This window comes from Lactuca virosa, chromosome 3 (assembly GCF_052849685.1).
Source record: "Lactuca virosa cultivar CGN04683 chromosome 3, Lactuca_virosa_CGN04683_v6, whole genome shotgun sequence".
Taxonomy (NCBI): domain Eukaryota; kingdom Viridiplantae; phylum Streptophyta; class Magnoliopsida; order Asterales; family Asteraceae; genus Lactuca; species Lactuca virosa.
This window is the reverse complement of record NC_136428.1, coordinates 85,522,410-85,538,046: the sequence shown is the minus strand read 5'-3', so window position 1 is coordinate 85,538,046 and position 15,637 is coordinate 85,522,410. Positions and strand designations below refer to the sequence as shown.

Sequence of the window (15,637 nt, the reverse complement as noted above, 5' to 3'; positions counted from 1 at the left end):
CGACAACGCAATCTTGTAGATGACTGGAATGCGATGACGATCTTGGAAGGCAACGACGATCTTGGAACAGACGGAATGCTTAGAAGAAGAAGAAATCGTCGTTTTTGATGTGTGAGAGAGAGATAGCAGTGAAATTGATAATGCGATTGAGATGGAATAAGTAAGAAGAAACGAACCCTAACAATGGTTTGACGATTTTGCCCCTGAAAATTTTGAATTCTATTGACTGTATTTTGACCGATTAGGGCGCCCAACTCCGCCTAGCTCCGATTAGGTCCGGCTTTGACCGACTTTGACCCAAAACGATTACATAGGCCGATTAGGTATAAACGTAATCGGTTGGCGACCGCCTAGCGTCTAGGCGCCGATTAATCGGCCGCCTAGGCCGATTTTTACAACACCGAAAAATACACATCTAAACGCGTTTTCTAATTTTCTAAAACTGAAAATGAAAAATGAATAAGTTTTAACTAAACGCGTTTTCTAAATTTTTCAATGAAAACTGAAAATGAAAAACGAAAACTGAAATGAGAAAACGAAAAACGAAAAATAAAACTGTTTTTCCGTAACTAAACGCAACCTTAACTATTTGGGCTTTTTTTTCTAGATAAAAATAGATTTATCATTGTAATTTTTTTTTAATCTCCTTTAATTTAGTTACAATGTGAACTTCTGGAATTTGATTTAATTTGTTCAATCATAAAAATTAATAAGCACAGGACAAACAAATATCAAGTTCCGAAAAGCAACATTTATTTCAAATTATTTTTTACATTGTCTTGGTTACAAAAGACAATGGTATTTACAAATTGTAAGCTTCTTCCTCAGGAAATGATCCATTTTACGACTCACTCCCAAAATCCCAAATCCCAAATCCCAAACCAGGAGTTAACTTAACTCGCATCATCGATTAATTCTCATCCGTCGAGAAAGCCTCCCAAACACACAACACAAACCAATCTTCAGCTTTGGCCCCAGCAGTTAAAGTACATCACTTGCCGGAGAGACTCATCGGACTGTGTTGTCTTCTTGTCTCCGACACTGACATCTGATCGTAGAAGGCCGAAAAGTGGACGGAGATCGGAGGTGAAAGCCTTCTTGGCATGTCGGAAGGAGTTGATGAGAAGGGATTTAAGTTTGTAGCCTTGATCTGTATGTCCATTTACAACAGCTACGCCGGCAGCCATCCATACACGGTTTACAGAAGTCATTTTGTGATCAGAGAGAAACTAGGAATCCTAGTTGTGAGGTGTAGACTTGTAGTGTTGTGATTTTCTGATGAAATGAAGAGATGAGGGAAGGCTTATATTTTTATAGAGTGGGAGTGTACACAGGAATGTGGTTTGAGGGTTAAAATAAGGTGGTTTTGAGGGAGCACGTGACTCCATGAGGTGCATTAATTCATCTGGCCATCTTGGAATGATAAAAATATGGATGACTCATGATCGATGGCAACCAGTAAGTAGCCAACAGGTTTCTCAATTTCATGTATTGGGGCCACGTTGAATACGTTAAGTATTTTTTTTTTTTAATAGGGTACAGTCGTACAGAATACACACCACTCTACATCTGTCCCTTTCAATACACGTGGGTTGATATCGACGTAGCTTGATATCCTTTTCTTCAATGTTCATGTGGTGTGGTGGATTAATTACACAACCTTTTTACTAAAATATATATAGTCCAAATCTTCAAATCTGTTTCGAATATAAATTTCTGTTTTTTCTATTTCTTCGATGGATTATTTTTCGTGTTGGATTCCCGTGATTACTTAAACCAGTATGGATAAATGATAATGGATTAGTCTAGCAGATGAGGGTTTCTTTCATATGCAAATTGAATTGAGTATTGAGTATGTACCGATATCATAAATATGAAAGAATTATCGGGTATGATAATTGATAAACTAGTGCATTTGTACTTGCGGATAAGACGGTAAATGTTTACTTCAAAAAAACATCTCAACAATATATTCTCAATTAAGATATCAACCTTTCCATCAGAGTTTCGATCATTACATAGAATTGTTAACTAATACAAACTCGAACTCATCAAACGAATGGCCATGTGGTCTCAAATTTAGCCCAAGTTTGGACGTCGATCTCATGGTGGTGGCTGCTCTTTAATGTGCGATTCCACCGACTTGTTGGTTTTAAGTTTCTCCAGACACTTTGAATTTAGATCCAGAATCTCACGTATAACCTTTCTTAATGATGTACCAAATGGATAATTAATTGGGACCCCAACAGCTCAAGTACATCACTTTTCTCAATGTTTCTTCTGATTGTTTCGCTTTCTCTTCCATGTCTCTGCTAGATGCCATGGCCGCCGGCGAAGTCAAGGTTTTGGCCTGGGTGATTGATCGGAGATTGGACTTGGCGTGGTGGTGGACTGCCCTGATGGTGGTGTTCCATCGTGCAAAGCCTTGATCTTTGAGGGCTTCCACCACTCCGACAGTTCCGGCTACCATCCATGTTCTGCTTCTGAAACTCATAATTAAATGATGTTGTAAGATGTTTAATACTTAGTCGAAGAAGGTGTTTGTTTGAATAAGAAGTATGTTTGGTGCACAAGTGATTGATGATGAATGGAAAAACCAGAAGTAGGGGATAAATAGAGATGCCAAGCACACAGAGAGAGTGAAACAGCAAAAAACAGGTGGCAAAAGCCACTGGTTTTAAAGAATTCAGTTGTCTATAATACCTTTTACTTCACGTGCTGATTTATGATACAAAACCAAACTATCGATGGACATTTCTTCATAAGATAATAAATTCTCTTTCATGGATGTATTGGTGTATATATTTTTTTTTATATGTATACCATTAACCATGATGATTAAAATCTTTTTTTTGGGTCTTTTTTGATGGATTTATGACCTGATAGATTAATGACTTGATAACAAATTATGTTTCTTTGTACATTGTTTTTTTTTTCTAATATAATTTAGACAAAACTAAAAAAATATCTATATGTATTTTTTTGGGATTTGATCCAAACCATAATTTTTCTTTTTTGGATTTTGACAAGATTTGTTTTATTTTTTTTAAATATTTAATAAATATTAAAAAGAAATCATCTCTCTCTCTCTCTCTCTCTCTCTCTCTCTCTCTCTCTCTCTCTCTCTCTCTCTCTCTCTCTCTCTCTCTCTCTCTCTCTCTCTCTCTCTCTCTCTCTCTCTCTCTCTCTCTCTCGGCCGTCCCAAGACGATTTGAGGCTCATCACATAAACAAAAAATGGGCCCCCTTAACATTATTAGTAATGACAAACAATAATACAATGATGATATGGAGACAAATACATAAGCACTTGTTATTAAATTAAATATATATAGTATGAAAGAAAATTGAAACGGGTTAAAAGGATGCGAGTTAAATATTAAAACCAATAAACCACTAGGTTAGTACAAAAAACTAATACAAAGCAAAATAATAATTAAAAAAAAAAGCGAACAATCAAACCATTTTGAAAAACTGTCACTTTGGTGTCTAACCAAACAAACAAAAAGATAGTGTTTGGAAAAAAAATCACATTTGGTGAAAACTCTAAAATAACTTGAAGAATGACCTACCTAACTGACATGTTAGCATGATTTTTATTAACAAACATACAAATAATAGTAATTATATATTAAAATACCATGAAATGTAGAAAATCTCTTAGCCGGAAAATTATGTTTGATAATGGCTAGAAAAAGACCAAAATTGTAAATGAAATAAATGTTTGGGTCGTTTGTCAAAAAAAAAGGACCATATTAATAACTTGGATGATCTATGAATAACAAAGAAGAATGCATGGACTATTTTTGTAATTTGAATTCAATTTTAATAAAATGAGGCGCAAGTTAAGAAAGAGAGCAAATGCTGATTATTTATTATTAGTTTTAAAAAGTGCAAGAGAATCGAACCTGAGCACCTATCTACGATCTTTACCAGAAGGTTAACCAACTGATCTAGTGAAATTATATGCAATTGTTTAACACAAAACATATATATTAGGTATAAAACAGAATTATTTTTGGGGCCCCAAACCATAATGAGGCCCGGGGCCGTCGCCCACCTTGCCCACCCTATTGGGCCGGCCCTGTCTTCATGTTAATGTGTGTGTTGTTAAGCCTAGATTTCAAGAACAAACCCAGATTTGATTAACATCATGTTCATCAACACTCATGTTAGATCTTCATCTTGTTCATCAAATCCCAAGTTGTATCCGTCACCCCATCCCTCTTCGGTTACCCCTGTCTCCGATTTGTTGTAAAAGATCGGATGGTGATTCAGAATCGCATCACAAAAGAATCAAGAACATAAAACAGAGTAAGAAAAACTTATAGACCAATCAACTGTGGATTACATCCAAATGTGATGATCAAGAATCATATGAAAGCAACACAATTAATTAAGAAGAATCAAGAACATAGTAAGAAACATACCACACAACACCTAGATGTTTACACAGTTCAATTATATTCAATCAATTTCTTATCTAAATCCACCACAACCTCTGTTATTTATTTCCACCATTAAAATGCGCGCGCACACACACACACCTTACACATGCAACCACTCTGCTCCTTCCATATTATTTGCTTTTACCGACAACAGAAATACACTTCGCCTCCACCATTGCTTGCTCTTCCTTCTATCTGCTACAACAAGAAATCAAAACCGCTACTACAACCATAAATCACATCTGTCCCTACCACTGCTCAACCTCCATGTTTTGTCTAAGCATCATGTTTTCTAAACTCAATATTACATGAAAGCCCTAAAAATTGCTTCTAACAAATTTGAAGAATAAGGATGTGTTGTTGTAACGCCCCAAATTTCAACCCAAATTTTTTCAATTAAAACTTTAAATATTTATTTAATTCACAACTGCAAGATCTTAAAACTTTTATCAGAGTATCATTAAAAGTTATCAAGTACACAAGTCCCCCATTGATGTGATGCAATCGAGCCGTGCCACTCCTTTAATATAAGAAAACCTGAAACATGAAAACCAAAAATCGTAAGCACAACACAAATAAAGAGCTATGGGTTATCAACAACCCTGGGGACTATCAACAGTCCTAGTGGGCTAACAGCACGCCCGGTGGGTTATCAGCAACCTTGGAAACTATCAACAGTCTCAGTGGGCTAACAGCATGCCCGGTGCGTTATCAGCAACCCTGGAGACTATCAACAGTCTCAGTGGGCTAACAGCACGCTCGGTGGGTTATTGTAACATCCCAAAATACGAGCCAAAAAAATTTCATTTTTGAAACATATACTTAGCAAACATTAGAAATAAAACATTCACTGATCATATCATTTCATAAAAATGTCGCGTGTCCGGAAACCATTTTATAAAAACATAATAATGTCAGAGTACAAATCCCAGAATAACTCATGATGCGGAAATCAATGTGTGTGTATGATGTGCCGCTACCGCGCCAGCTCTTTCCCCTTCGACGAAGAGGTACCTGAAAACAAAACTATAAACTGTAAGCACAAAGCTTAGTGAGTTCCCCCATCATACCACCTACCATACAGTTACATAACATACATATATTGTCCGGCATATCTGGGTGCCCGACCTACCCCTTCGGTCCTCCCGACCGGATACTGTCTAGCATATCTGGGAGCTGGCCTCCCCTTCGGTCCTCTCGATCGGGTTCTGACTAGCATATCTGGGTGCTGGTCTCCCCTTCGGTCCTCTCGACCGGGTACTGTCTAACATATCTGGGAGCTGGCCTCCCCTTCGGTCCTCTCGACCGGGTACTGACTAGCATATCTGGGTGCTGGTCTCCCCTTCGGTCCTCTCGACCGGGTACTGGGGACTATTTCACCCCCTTACTACTACCACATAACACATTTATCACATAATCTATCTAGCATGGCTGGGCACGACCGCCCCTTCGACCCTATTGGCCGGTAATCTGGGGACTATCTCCCCCTACAGTCACTAGTACATAGCATCATGTCATTTTAGCACATAAACATATCACAGGTAGTAACAACCCTAGATGAATATCACAGAGACAATCATCTATCATGCAACTCCTACTGGTGGGCCGACATTGTGGCCGTAGACCCACCGCTACTGGAAGGTAACTCACCTCAAAGTGGCTGCTAATCTGCGTGGGAACTGACTGACTTCTGCTGCTGCTGCTCCGGAAATCCTCCGGCTATAATTCCCACAAAAACACTCAGTCAAATACTGTTAACCGCCCTCAGGGTAAAATGACCATTTACCCCTAACTAAACCAAGAGTCAAAATCAAAGTCAACTTCCAGTTGACCCGACTCGCCGAGTTGGCTTGCCAACTCGCCGAGTCCCTATCCACTCGATTGACCATAATCTCGTCTCTACTCGTCGAGTTAGGCATTGACTCGACGAGTTCCCTTCTAAACCGCTGACCACTAGTCCTTCATCCTACTCGCCGAGTTGTATGAACAACTCGCCGAGTCTGTTCTTGAGGCTCGCCGAGTCAGGGCATTGACTCGCCGAGTTCCTCCATGAGTGAGTCTGGCTTCCGACTCACTGAGTCACCCCCCCCCCCCCATGACTCACGACTCCACTCAGCAACACGAAAAGGGGAAAACTCGAGGACTCGCGACTCGACTCGCCGAGTCCGATGAACGACTCGCCGAGTCGGCCACATGCCACTAATATATACTCGATTTTGCTTGGATCCAGCTCATTCCATACGTAGATCTAGGTTCCTAGGGCTTGATTAACACGTAAAGTTTCCAACTTTACGTGTAAATAAACACCAATGAAGGTTTTAGGGCTCAAAATGCACTAAAAGAGTAGATCTAGGGCTTTCATGCAATATGGCTTCATAAAGGCAGTGGATCTGAGCTCCTAGAGCTCAATCATGCCTAGATCTAAAGGTTGATCGGCTTATCACAGACCCTAGTTCATACCCAAGCTTGGAAATGGCTCAAGAAGGACTTTAATGGAGCTCTAAGGGACTATAAGCATGAGAACAGAGGGAAACTGAGTTATACCTTAAGGAAATCTCTGAAATAACACCAAGATGCCTGGCCTCCTTCCTCTCCTCTTGATCTACTCTCCTTTCTCTCTCAATGTCACACCCCGATCCTTGTCGGAATCGATCGAGGCGTGATATATTGTTCAAAGTCTCATGACAACTATGTTATAATATGATTAGATTCAATTAAGTACTAAGTATGCAAACAAGATCCACAACATACAAATACAAATCCAAATACGAACAACATTTATTACATCAAATTTAAATAGTCTTGTGGATTTCTAAGGCACAACCTATTTTTCATCAACTTCATTCTTCAAATCTGCATCATGGGTAAAAACAGGTCAACTACGAGAGTTGGTGAGTAATCTAATTTTAGTAGAGAAAATTGTGAAGTTGAAACCTTTATAATTGGAAATTTGTTTTCTTTTGAAGTCGGCAAACAATTGTATTTGAGATAACGGTTTATAAATCAAAAATTGATTAACAAATGATAACAACAACAATAAGTCCTCACCCTATATATACATATGTATATATATATATATAAATATATATAGGATGGAGCATCTAATCATCATACACACTCAACCACGTGCGATCAATCACCTTAGCGTCCCAAGGCGGGGTGGTCAACCCAATAGCGCTATTATTGTCCATAACGTACCTCAAGAATATGGGCATAGTCATGGAGATTAGACTAAAAATGATAATGCACTACAAGTACATGTAGCGTAAACGAACAATAGTTATACAATTAATGACTCACGTATAATGTCCCAACAATGTCTCAATTGTGATAAAACAATAAAATGAAGTTGGAACATATTAGAACCACATGATACACCCCAAAAGTATTGAAAATTATAAAATATGGGGTAGATTACTCACATTAGTCCCAAAACGAAATGCGTGTGTCGTACGATAGACGATTCGGGTCAAAATGGCGTAGAACCTAATATAATTAATAGTTTTGGTTTAGGAACTGCTAAACGAGAATGGAGTATTAATACAAATAATTAGACACATATTCTTATATTAGATGAATTAACAATAATTCATTTTGATTATAATATTAACGTATTTATTTGTTAAATGAATTTTAAATTGAATTACTTACTTTGCATAATTAATTTATATTTTCAATTTAGGCCAGATTTTAATAATTTCTTATTAAAATAATAACTTGCCCAATTATAATTATTTACAGATTTTAACAATTATTTATATGAAATAATCATTAAAATGCATTTTTACATGCTTAAATACTTAGGAAAATAGTTTTAAATAGTAAACAGTATTGAAAAATTATGAAATTATTAGGAAATCATTATTTCATACAATATGAATTACTGTAAAATGTTTATATTTTTCTGAACTGTTTTAGTATTTATTTAATATTTTAATGATTAAACAACACAAAATTCGGGAAAAATAGTAAATGATTCTCAAAAAATCTGTAAAATTAACCATAGTTTTATAACATGATGTAGAGCTCAGTGTATAAGTTTCAGATATTTGTGACTATGGGAAGTATTTTTTATATATTTCATTATTAATTAATCAATAAAATCATAAATAATAGTAAAAAGTAATATAAATGCATGAAACTTCATATATCATGTTTAATCAGTATACAGGTCATCCCAGAATTTTCTCAGAATTTATTGAATGCAAAAAGTATTTTATGTGAATTATTGCCCTACTTTATTGCAATAATTATAGTAATTCAATAAAAATAAATTATTTTCTGAAAATTTCCAGAACTTCTTATTTTATTGATGGGATTCTGAGAAAAATCAGGTTTATGCATAAAATGAGTTTTAGATATTTTGGTGGATTTAATTTATTTCTTGTATGAATATGAAACTTTTAACAACATACCTTGATGAATGCTTCAAGAGGGATGAAGATTTGAGTATAATAGATTGTTCTTGGATGGAATATGAGTATTCTTGGAGGAAATTTCGAGATTGATAGTGAGAGAAAGAATAGAGAAGGTTTAAGTGGTGAAGAGAATAATGTGTTGGGAGAAAAAGGAAAGGAAAGTGGATTGGAGGTGTGAGTGGGAGACCATGGGAATAATCTTTTTGCTTTTGGTGGTCTTCATAATTTCCCACTAACACAAGCATCTTTTACATAATTAATATAAGAGTTTTATAAAATTTAATGTAAAGTTTATAAAAATAGAGTTTTATAAAATTTAATGTAAAGTTTATAAAAATGGAGTTTTATAAAAGATGAGTTATTATTTGATTATAACAATCTACTTTGATTTGAAGTTTAATTATAGCATTCAAGTTTGATTCTTTTAAATTTAATTAGAGCATTATACTTTGATTTGATTTTAATATGGTATCATAATTTAATTTGATTATAGTTATAACGTTGTACTATACTATGTTGCTATTAACGTCAATTTATATCGTAGTGTATGAGTTTCGATCCTATTAGCGTCAAGTAATCTTGAGTAGGGTTTGAATGAGATTGCGAGAGGTTTCGTTTGTGATCTTTTTGAGTGTCCGGCTTCGCAACGCAAGGTCCATAGACCCCGTTAAGCCATGATTTAGTGTCCTACACAATCCCGATGATTGTGCAATAGTGTTTTATCGCTTTGGTTCATTGTTTAGCACTGTTAAGGCTAAGGAAAATCAAACACATGAACTTTCCAAATGATGTTTTCTCATTAAAATAGCGAATTATACAGTGATTACATAACGTAAACCCTATCATACAAGGGTTAATGGAGTTGACCGGTTTGACTAGTTGACTTTGTTTGACTTTGACTTGACCGAAATTTGATGGTTGTCACACTCAAAGTCTTCAAGAAATCACACCAAGCACTTCAATTTCACAAGGAACGATGTTAGAACGATATAGGGGGCTCTGAGGGTGAATGGGCGCGAGCTTGGGGCGCATAAGGTTGGTTTAAATAGGGTGCTAACCCTTGGAATTAGGGTTTCACCAGACAGCGGGGACTCGCCGAGTCCAGAATATGGACTCGCCGAGTCGCCAACTTAAACGTGTTCCATGTCCCGGCTCTACTCGGCGAGTCGGGCCTACAACTCGCCGAGTCCAAGGCTAAAAATGCAAAATACTTAGATAAATTTACATACCAGGAACCAGGTGCTACAAATCTCCCCCACTTATTTTAGACTTCGTCCTCGAAGTCTGCTGCTCGGTCCTGAAATAGCTCGGGGTAATGCTCCATCATTTCTTCCACCGGCTCCCAAGTCCACTCTGAACCCTTTCGGTGCTGCCATTGCACCTTCACTAATTCCACCCTCTTGTTCCTCAGATCCTTCGACTTCCGGTCGAGGATTGCGACTGGGCGCTCAATGTAATTCAGGCTGTCGTCAACCTGGATATCCTCTAACGGCACCACCGCTGAATCATCCACTAGGCACTTCCGCAGCTGGGAGACATGGAAGGTGTTGTGGATCTGACTAAGCTCGGCTGGCAGATCCAGCCTATATGCCACCTTGCCCACCCGGGCCAGAACCCTGAAGGGTCCAATGTACCTGGGGCCTAATTTGCCCCGTTTCCTGAATCGGATGACACCCTTCCATGGTGACACCTTCAGGAGGACCATATCCCCGACCTGGAACTCCAGGTCTGATCGGCGCTTGTCAGCATAACTTTTCTGTCGACTCTGTGCAGTCTGAAGCCTGCTCCGAACCTGCTGGATCCTCTCGGTCGTCTTGAGCACCACTTCGGTGCTCCCCATGACCCTCTGGCCTACCTCACCCCAGCATATCGGGGTCCTGCACCTCCTCCCGTACAACATCTCGAAGGGAGGTCGGTCGATACTCACGTGGTAGCTGTTGTTGTACGAAAACTCAGCTAAAGGAAGATAGGTATCCCAGCTACCACCGAAGTCTAGTACGCACGCCCGCAACATATCCTCCAGAGTCTGGATGGTCCGCTCACTCTGACCATCGGCCTGCGGGTGAAAAGCGGTGCTAAAATGTAGACGAGTACCCAGCTCGTCATGGAACTTCTTCCAAAACCTGGAAGTAAACCGTACATCTCTGTCTGAAATCACGGAGACTGGCACTCCGTGCCGCGCCACCACCTCTCGGATGTAGATTTTGGCCAACTTCTCTGCCGAGATACTCTCCTGGATCGGTATGAAGTGAGCGCTCTTGGTCAACCGATCCACGATGACCCATATATAATCCACTCCCCGTGCGGTCCTGGGAAGCTTGGTGATAAAATCCATCGTGATGTCTTCCCATTTCCACAGCGGGATATCCAACGGCTGCATCTTGCCGTGTGGCCTCTGGTGCTCGGCCTTGACCTTCCTGCAGGTCAAGCACCGCTCAACATACCATGCTACATCCCGCTTCATGCAGGGCCACCAATAGTCTAGACAAAGTTCTCTATACATCTTCGTTGCCCCGGGATGAATGGAGAATCGGGATTTGTGCGCCTCCTCCATCAGAACCTGACGCACACCCCCGTGATACGGTACCCACACCCTACGGTGTAGTGTCAATAACCCTCGACTATCATAGTCGAAGGAGGAAACCTGTCCCACAATCCGCACGCTCTTCCGATGTTCCTCCTTCATAGCCTCCTGCTGAGCCTCCCGGATCTGCTCCAAAAGCGGAGTCACCACTGTCATCCTCAGACAGATATCCCTAATCGGTGCCGCCTTGCGGCTAAGCGCATCGGCCACCACGTTGGCCTTTCCCGGATGGTAAAGGATCTCGCAGTCGTAATCCTTTACCACGTCCAACCACCGACGCTGCCTCATGTTCAGATTCGGCTGATCCGTGAGGTACCTCAAGCTCTTGTGGTCCGTGTAAATCGTACATCGAACCCCATAGAGGTAATGTCGTCATATCTTGAGGGCGAACACAACAGCCCCCAACTCCAAATCATGCGTCGGGTAGTTCGCCTCGTGAGGCTTCAGCTGCCTCGACGCGTAGGCGATGACGTGCCCTCTCTGCATCAATACTGCGCCCAAACCGGAGATGGACGCATCGCAGTACACAACAAAATCCTCCATGCCCTCTGGCAGGGCTAAGATTGGCGCCTCGCACAATCTCTGCCTCAGTGTCTCGAACGCTGCCTGCTGCTCAGGCCCCCAACGAAAGACCACAGCCTTCCTCGTTAGCCTGGTCAGGGGTAATGCTATCTTGAAGAAATCCTGGATGAATCTCCGATAGTAGCCAGCTAATCCCAGGAAACTCCGAATCTCAGATGGAGACTTCGGAACCTCCCATCTCATCACGGCCTCTACCTTGGCCGGATCTACCGAAATCCCGTTCTGGTTGACAAGGTGCCCAAGAAACTGTACCTCACGCAACCAGAAATCACACTTGGAGAACTTGGCGTACAAGTTCTCCCTCCTCAAGGTCTCTAGAACCTCTCGCAGATGCTCCTCATGCTCCTCCTGCGTCTTGGAGTAAACCAAGATATCATCAATAAACACTATCACAGACCGGTCTAACATCGATCTGCACACGCGGTTCATGAGGTCCATGAACGCGGCAGGAGCATTGGTGAGCCCGAAAGGCATCACCACAAACTCATAGTGGCCATAACGCGTCCGAAACGCCGTCTTCTGCACATCCTCCTCCCTAACCCTCATCTGATGATACCCTGAACACAAATCTATCTTGGAGAACCAAGATGCTCCCTGAAGCTGGTCAAAGAGGTCGTCAATCCTCGGGAGTGGGTAACGGTTCTTCACCGTTACCTTGTTCAGCTCCCTATAGTCTATACACATACGATGCGACCCATCCTTCTTCTTCACAAACAGAATCGGGGCTCCCCAGGGTGAACTGCTCGGTCGAATGAAACCCTTGTCTAACAACTCCTGAAGCTGTGTAGACAACTCCTGCATCTCAGGAGGAGCCAACCGATACGGTGCCTTGGTTATCGGAGCCGCACCAGGGACTAGGTCGATCCTGAACTCCACCTGTCGCTCCGGAGGTATCCCTGGCAACTCCTCGGGGAATACATCCGCGAATTCTCGTACTACGGGCACATCGCCCACCGTCGCCCTACCCGCCTCCCGGGTATCCATAACATACGCGACATAACCTGCGCAACCCTGCTGAAGGTAACGCCTAGCTCTCGCTGCTGAACATAAGGCCGGTCCTCGTTGTGGCCTCTCGCCCTGAATCACCAGCTCTCCCCCACTTGGGATCCTGATCCGCACCAACTGCTGCGCGCAGTCGATCACTGCCCCATTAGGGCTGAGCCAATCCATGCCTATAATCACCTTGTTCCCACGCAATGGAATGGGAACCAAGTCTACCAAGTAGCGCTCCTCAAATAACCTCAGCACACAATCTCGAAAGACCTCAGATGCTCGCACTGATCGGTCGTCCGCAATCTCGACCTCTAGAGGGCAATCCAACATACCCGAAGACTCAGAAAACTTCTTGCTAAGCGCAAGAGAAACGAATGATCGGGTAGCGCCCGAATCAAACAGTACATGTACTGGGATACCGTTCACATGGAACGATCCTAAACAGAGCACATATCAATAACATAAACGTCATAAAAATAAACCAGAGGGAAAGAATGATACCCGTCACTACATCGGGTGCAGCGCGTGCCTCCTCGGTAGTCAGCTGAAATGCCCGACTCCTCACCACTGGAGCCTCTGCCTTGCCCTGCCGGCCATCGGTAATCCGCAGGGTCGCTGGAGCTGGCGCCTTTACTGGCGCTGCTGCTGTCAACTGGGGGCAATTGGCCTTCTTGTGGCCCCTCTGGTTGCAGTGGAAACACAACAACTCTGACATCTGTAACACAGGTGCAGGGGCGGTACAATCCCTGCTGAAGTGCCCTAACTTGCCGCACTTGTAGCAGCCTGACGATCCCAACTTGCACGCTCCCTCGTGCGTCTTGCCGCATTTCCTGCAGCGGCCCCGTCCCTGTTGGCCTTTCGGCCCCGCATCTGGTCCCTTGGGCTTCTTCCCCGAAGCCCCCATAACATGCCCCTCTTCCGCCTTTCTCTTCCGAATGTGCTCCAGGTCTATCTCCCTCTCCCTTTCCCTAGCAACCATAGAGTCCAGGGTAGGGCAAGCTGAAAAACTGACATGCTCCCGAATGTCAGCTCGTAGCATGTCATAATAGCGGGTCCTCCTCATATCCTCATCACCCGCGTACTGGGGCACCAGTAACGCTCTCTCCCGGAACTTGGCGGTGATCTCCGCCACAGTCTCCGTCGTCTGTCTCATATCTAGGAACTCCCTGGCCAGCTGCTGAAGCTCGACAGCCGGCGCAAACTCTGCCCTGAACCTGGTCACGAAGTCCGACCAGGTCATAGCCTCGACAGCCGAGGCTCCCAACGAGTCACCAACGGATTCCCACCAATCCCTAGCTCGATCTCTCAAACATTCTGCTGCAAATCTCACCTTCGACCCCTCGGGGCAGAAGCTAGTCAACTGTGCAGACTCAATGTCTGCAATCCATCTCCTGGCAGCTATGGGGTCCTTCGCCCCGTGAAAATCCGGCGCACCACTGCCCCGGAAGTCCTTGAAGGACAGTGTGCGAGATCCTGACTGGCCAGATGCCATGTCGCTCCTGAATGCCCTGAGGCGATCCTCCATCAACTCCACTATCCCTTCCTTGATCGACCCGAAGATAATGGGAGTCGAATCAAGGATGCCTCTGGTGATCTCTGACGCGATGAACTCGCGTAGCCTCTCGTCTATTGGGTCGGAACCTGATCCCGAACCCGATCCCTCTCCTGAACTGCCAACTGATGGCCTCGAGCGTAGTACCACCATTCTGCAATACATAACGACAACTGTCAGTGGTACTGATACATCTAAAGGGATCACGTCTACTGCAAGGTTCCTGGTCTCGCCTCAGCCTCCCTTAATTCAAGTACGGATCCTCTGCTTTCAGTAGTACGGGCCCATACTACCTTCCACATCTATCCGTACTTTCCTCAAGAACTGCCTCGACTCCACCAAGTCCCTACTACTACTGTTGATCTCATGCTAATCTCATCCTAGGCTCGCCCTAGGAAGTCGCCAACCCACTCTCCGCCCTCAGCTGCATAAGAAGTCCCTGCTTTCTTCCCCTAACTAGCTTGCTAATACTATTACATATTACTCAGACTAGATAATTCTTCGAATGAGGGATCCTACCCTACAACGGTTGGACTCAAACAAGAGCTGCGAAATAGGGCTAGACCCAACCCTCTGAAATTATTTAGTCCTTGCAATATGTATATTAACATATTCGTTTACTAGTTAGTGAAAGACAACTAGAACTCCTAAAAGCACATAGCAAGTAGCATTCGGACATTGAGTACACATAATCAAGTATGTACTACTCTGGCTATCATATCGACTGATCTGTACTAGCATACACTGCTAAGCTCATACTATCAGGCATAACCTAAACAGGCTATCCTACTACTGTCTACTCGGTACTAGCATGCAATTCTCATAAAGCTGGAACACATAAAGCAGGCACATAAGGCATCATTCCTAGATCCTTAGTCCTATTCTAGCATGTTGTTCTACTGAAACTGAAACTGATAATCATAACATAAACTTGTATGGGTACTTTGGGGAAAACTTACTTGAGCTCGGCCGGTCGCGCACATCACACACCTCGTTCTTTCTCGAAACTCTTTTACCCAGTCTTTAGAAAACCGTTTCTTTATAAAAATCTTTTAATCCCT

At 42.3% G+C, this 15,637-nt stretch overlaps 1 protein-coding gene across 1 annotated transcript; it reads right to left on the bottom strand.

Moving 5' to 3' along the window:
* Positions 1 to 1,942: 1,942 nt before the first annotated feature.
* LOC145162446 (uncharacterized) lies at positions 1,943 to 2,653 on the bottom strand. Its single transcript, XM_079081591.1, has one exon. The coding sequence runs from the start codon at positions 2,492 to 2,494 to the stop codon at positions 2,231 to 2,233; it is 264 nt and encodes an 87-aa protein (XP_078937717.1). The 5' UTR covers positions 2,495 to 2,653; the 3' UTR covers positions 1,943 to 2,230.
* Between the last annotated feature and the right edge of the window lie 12,984 nt (positions 2,654 to 15,637).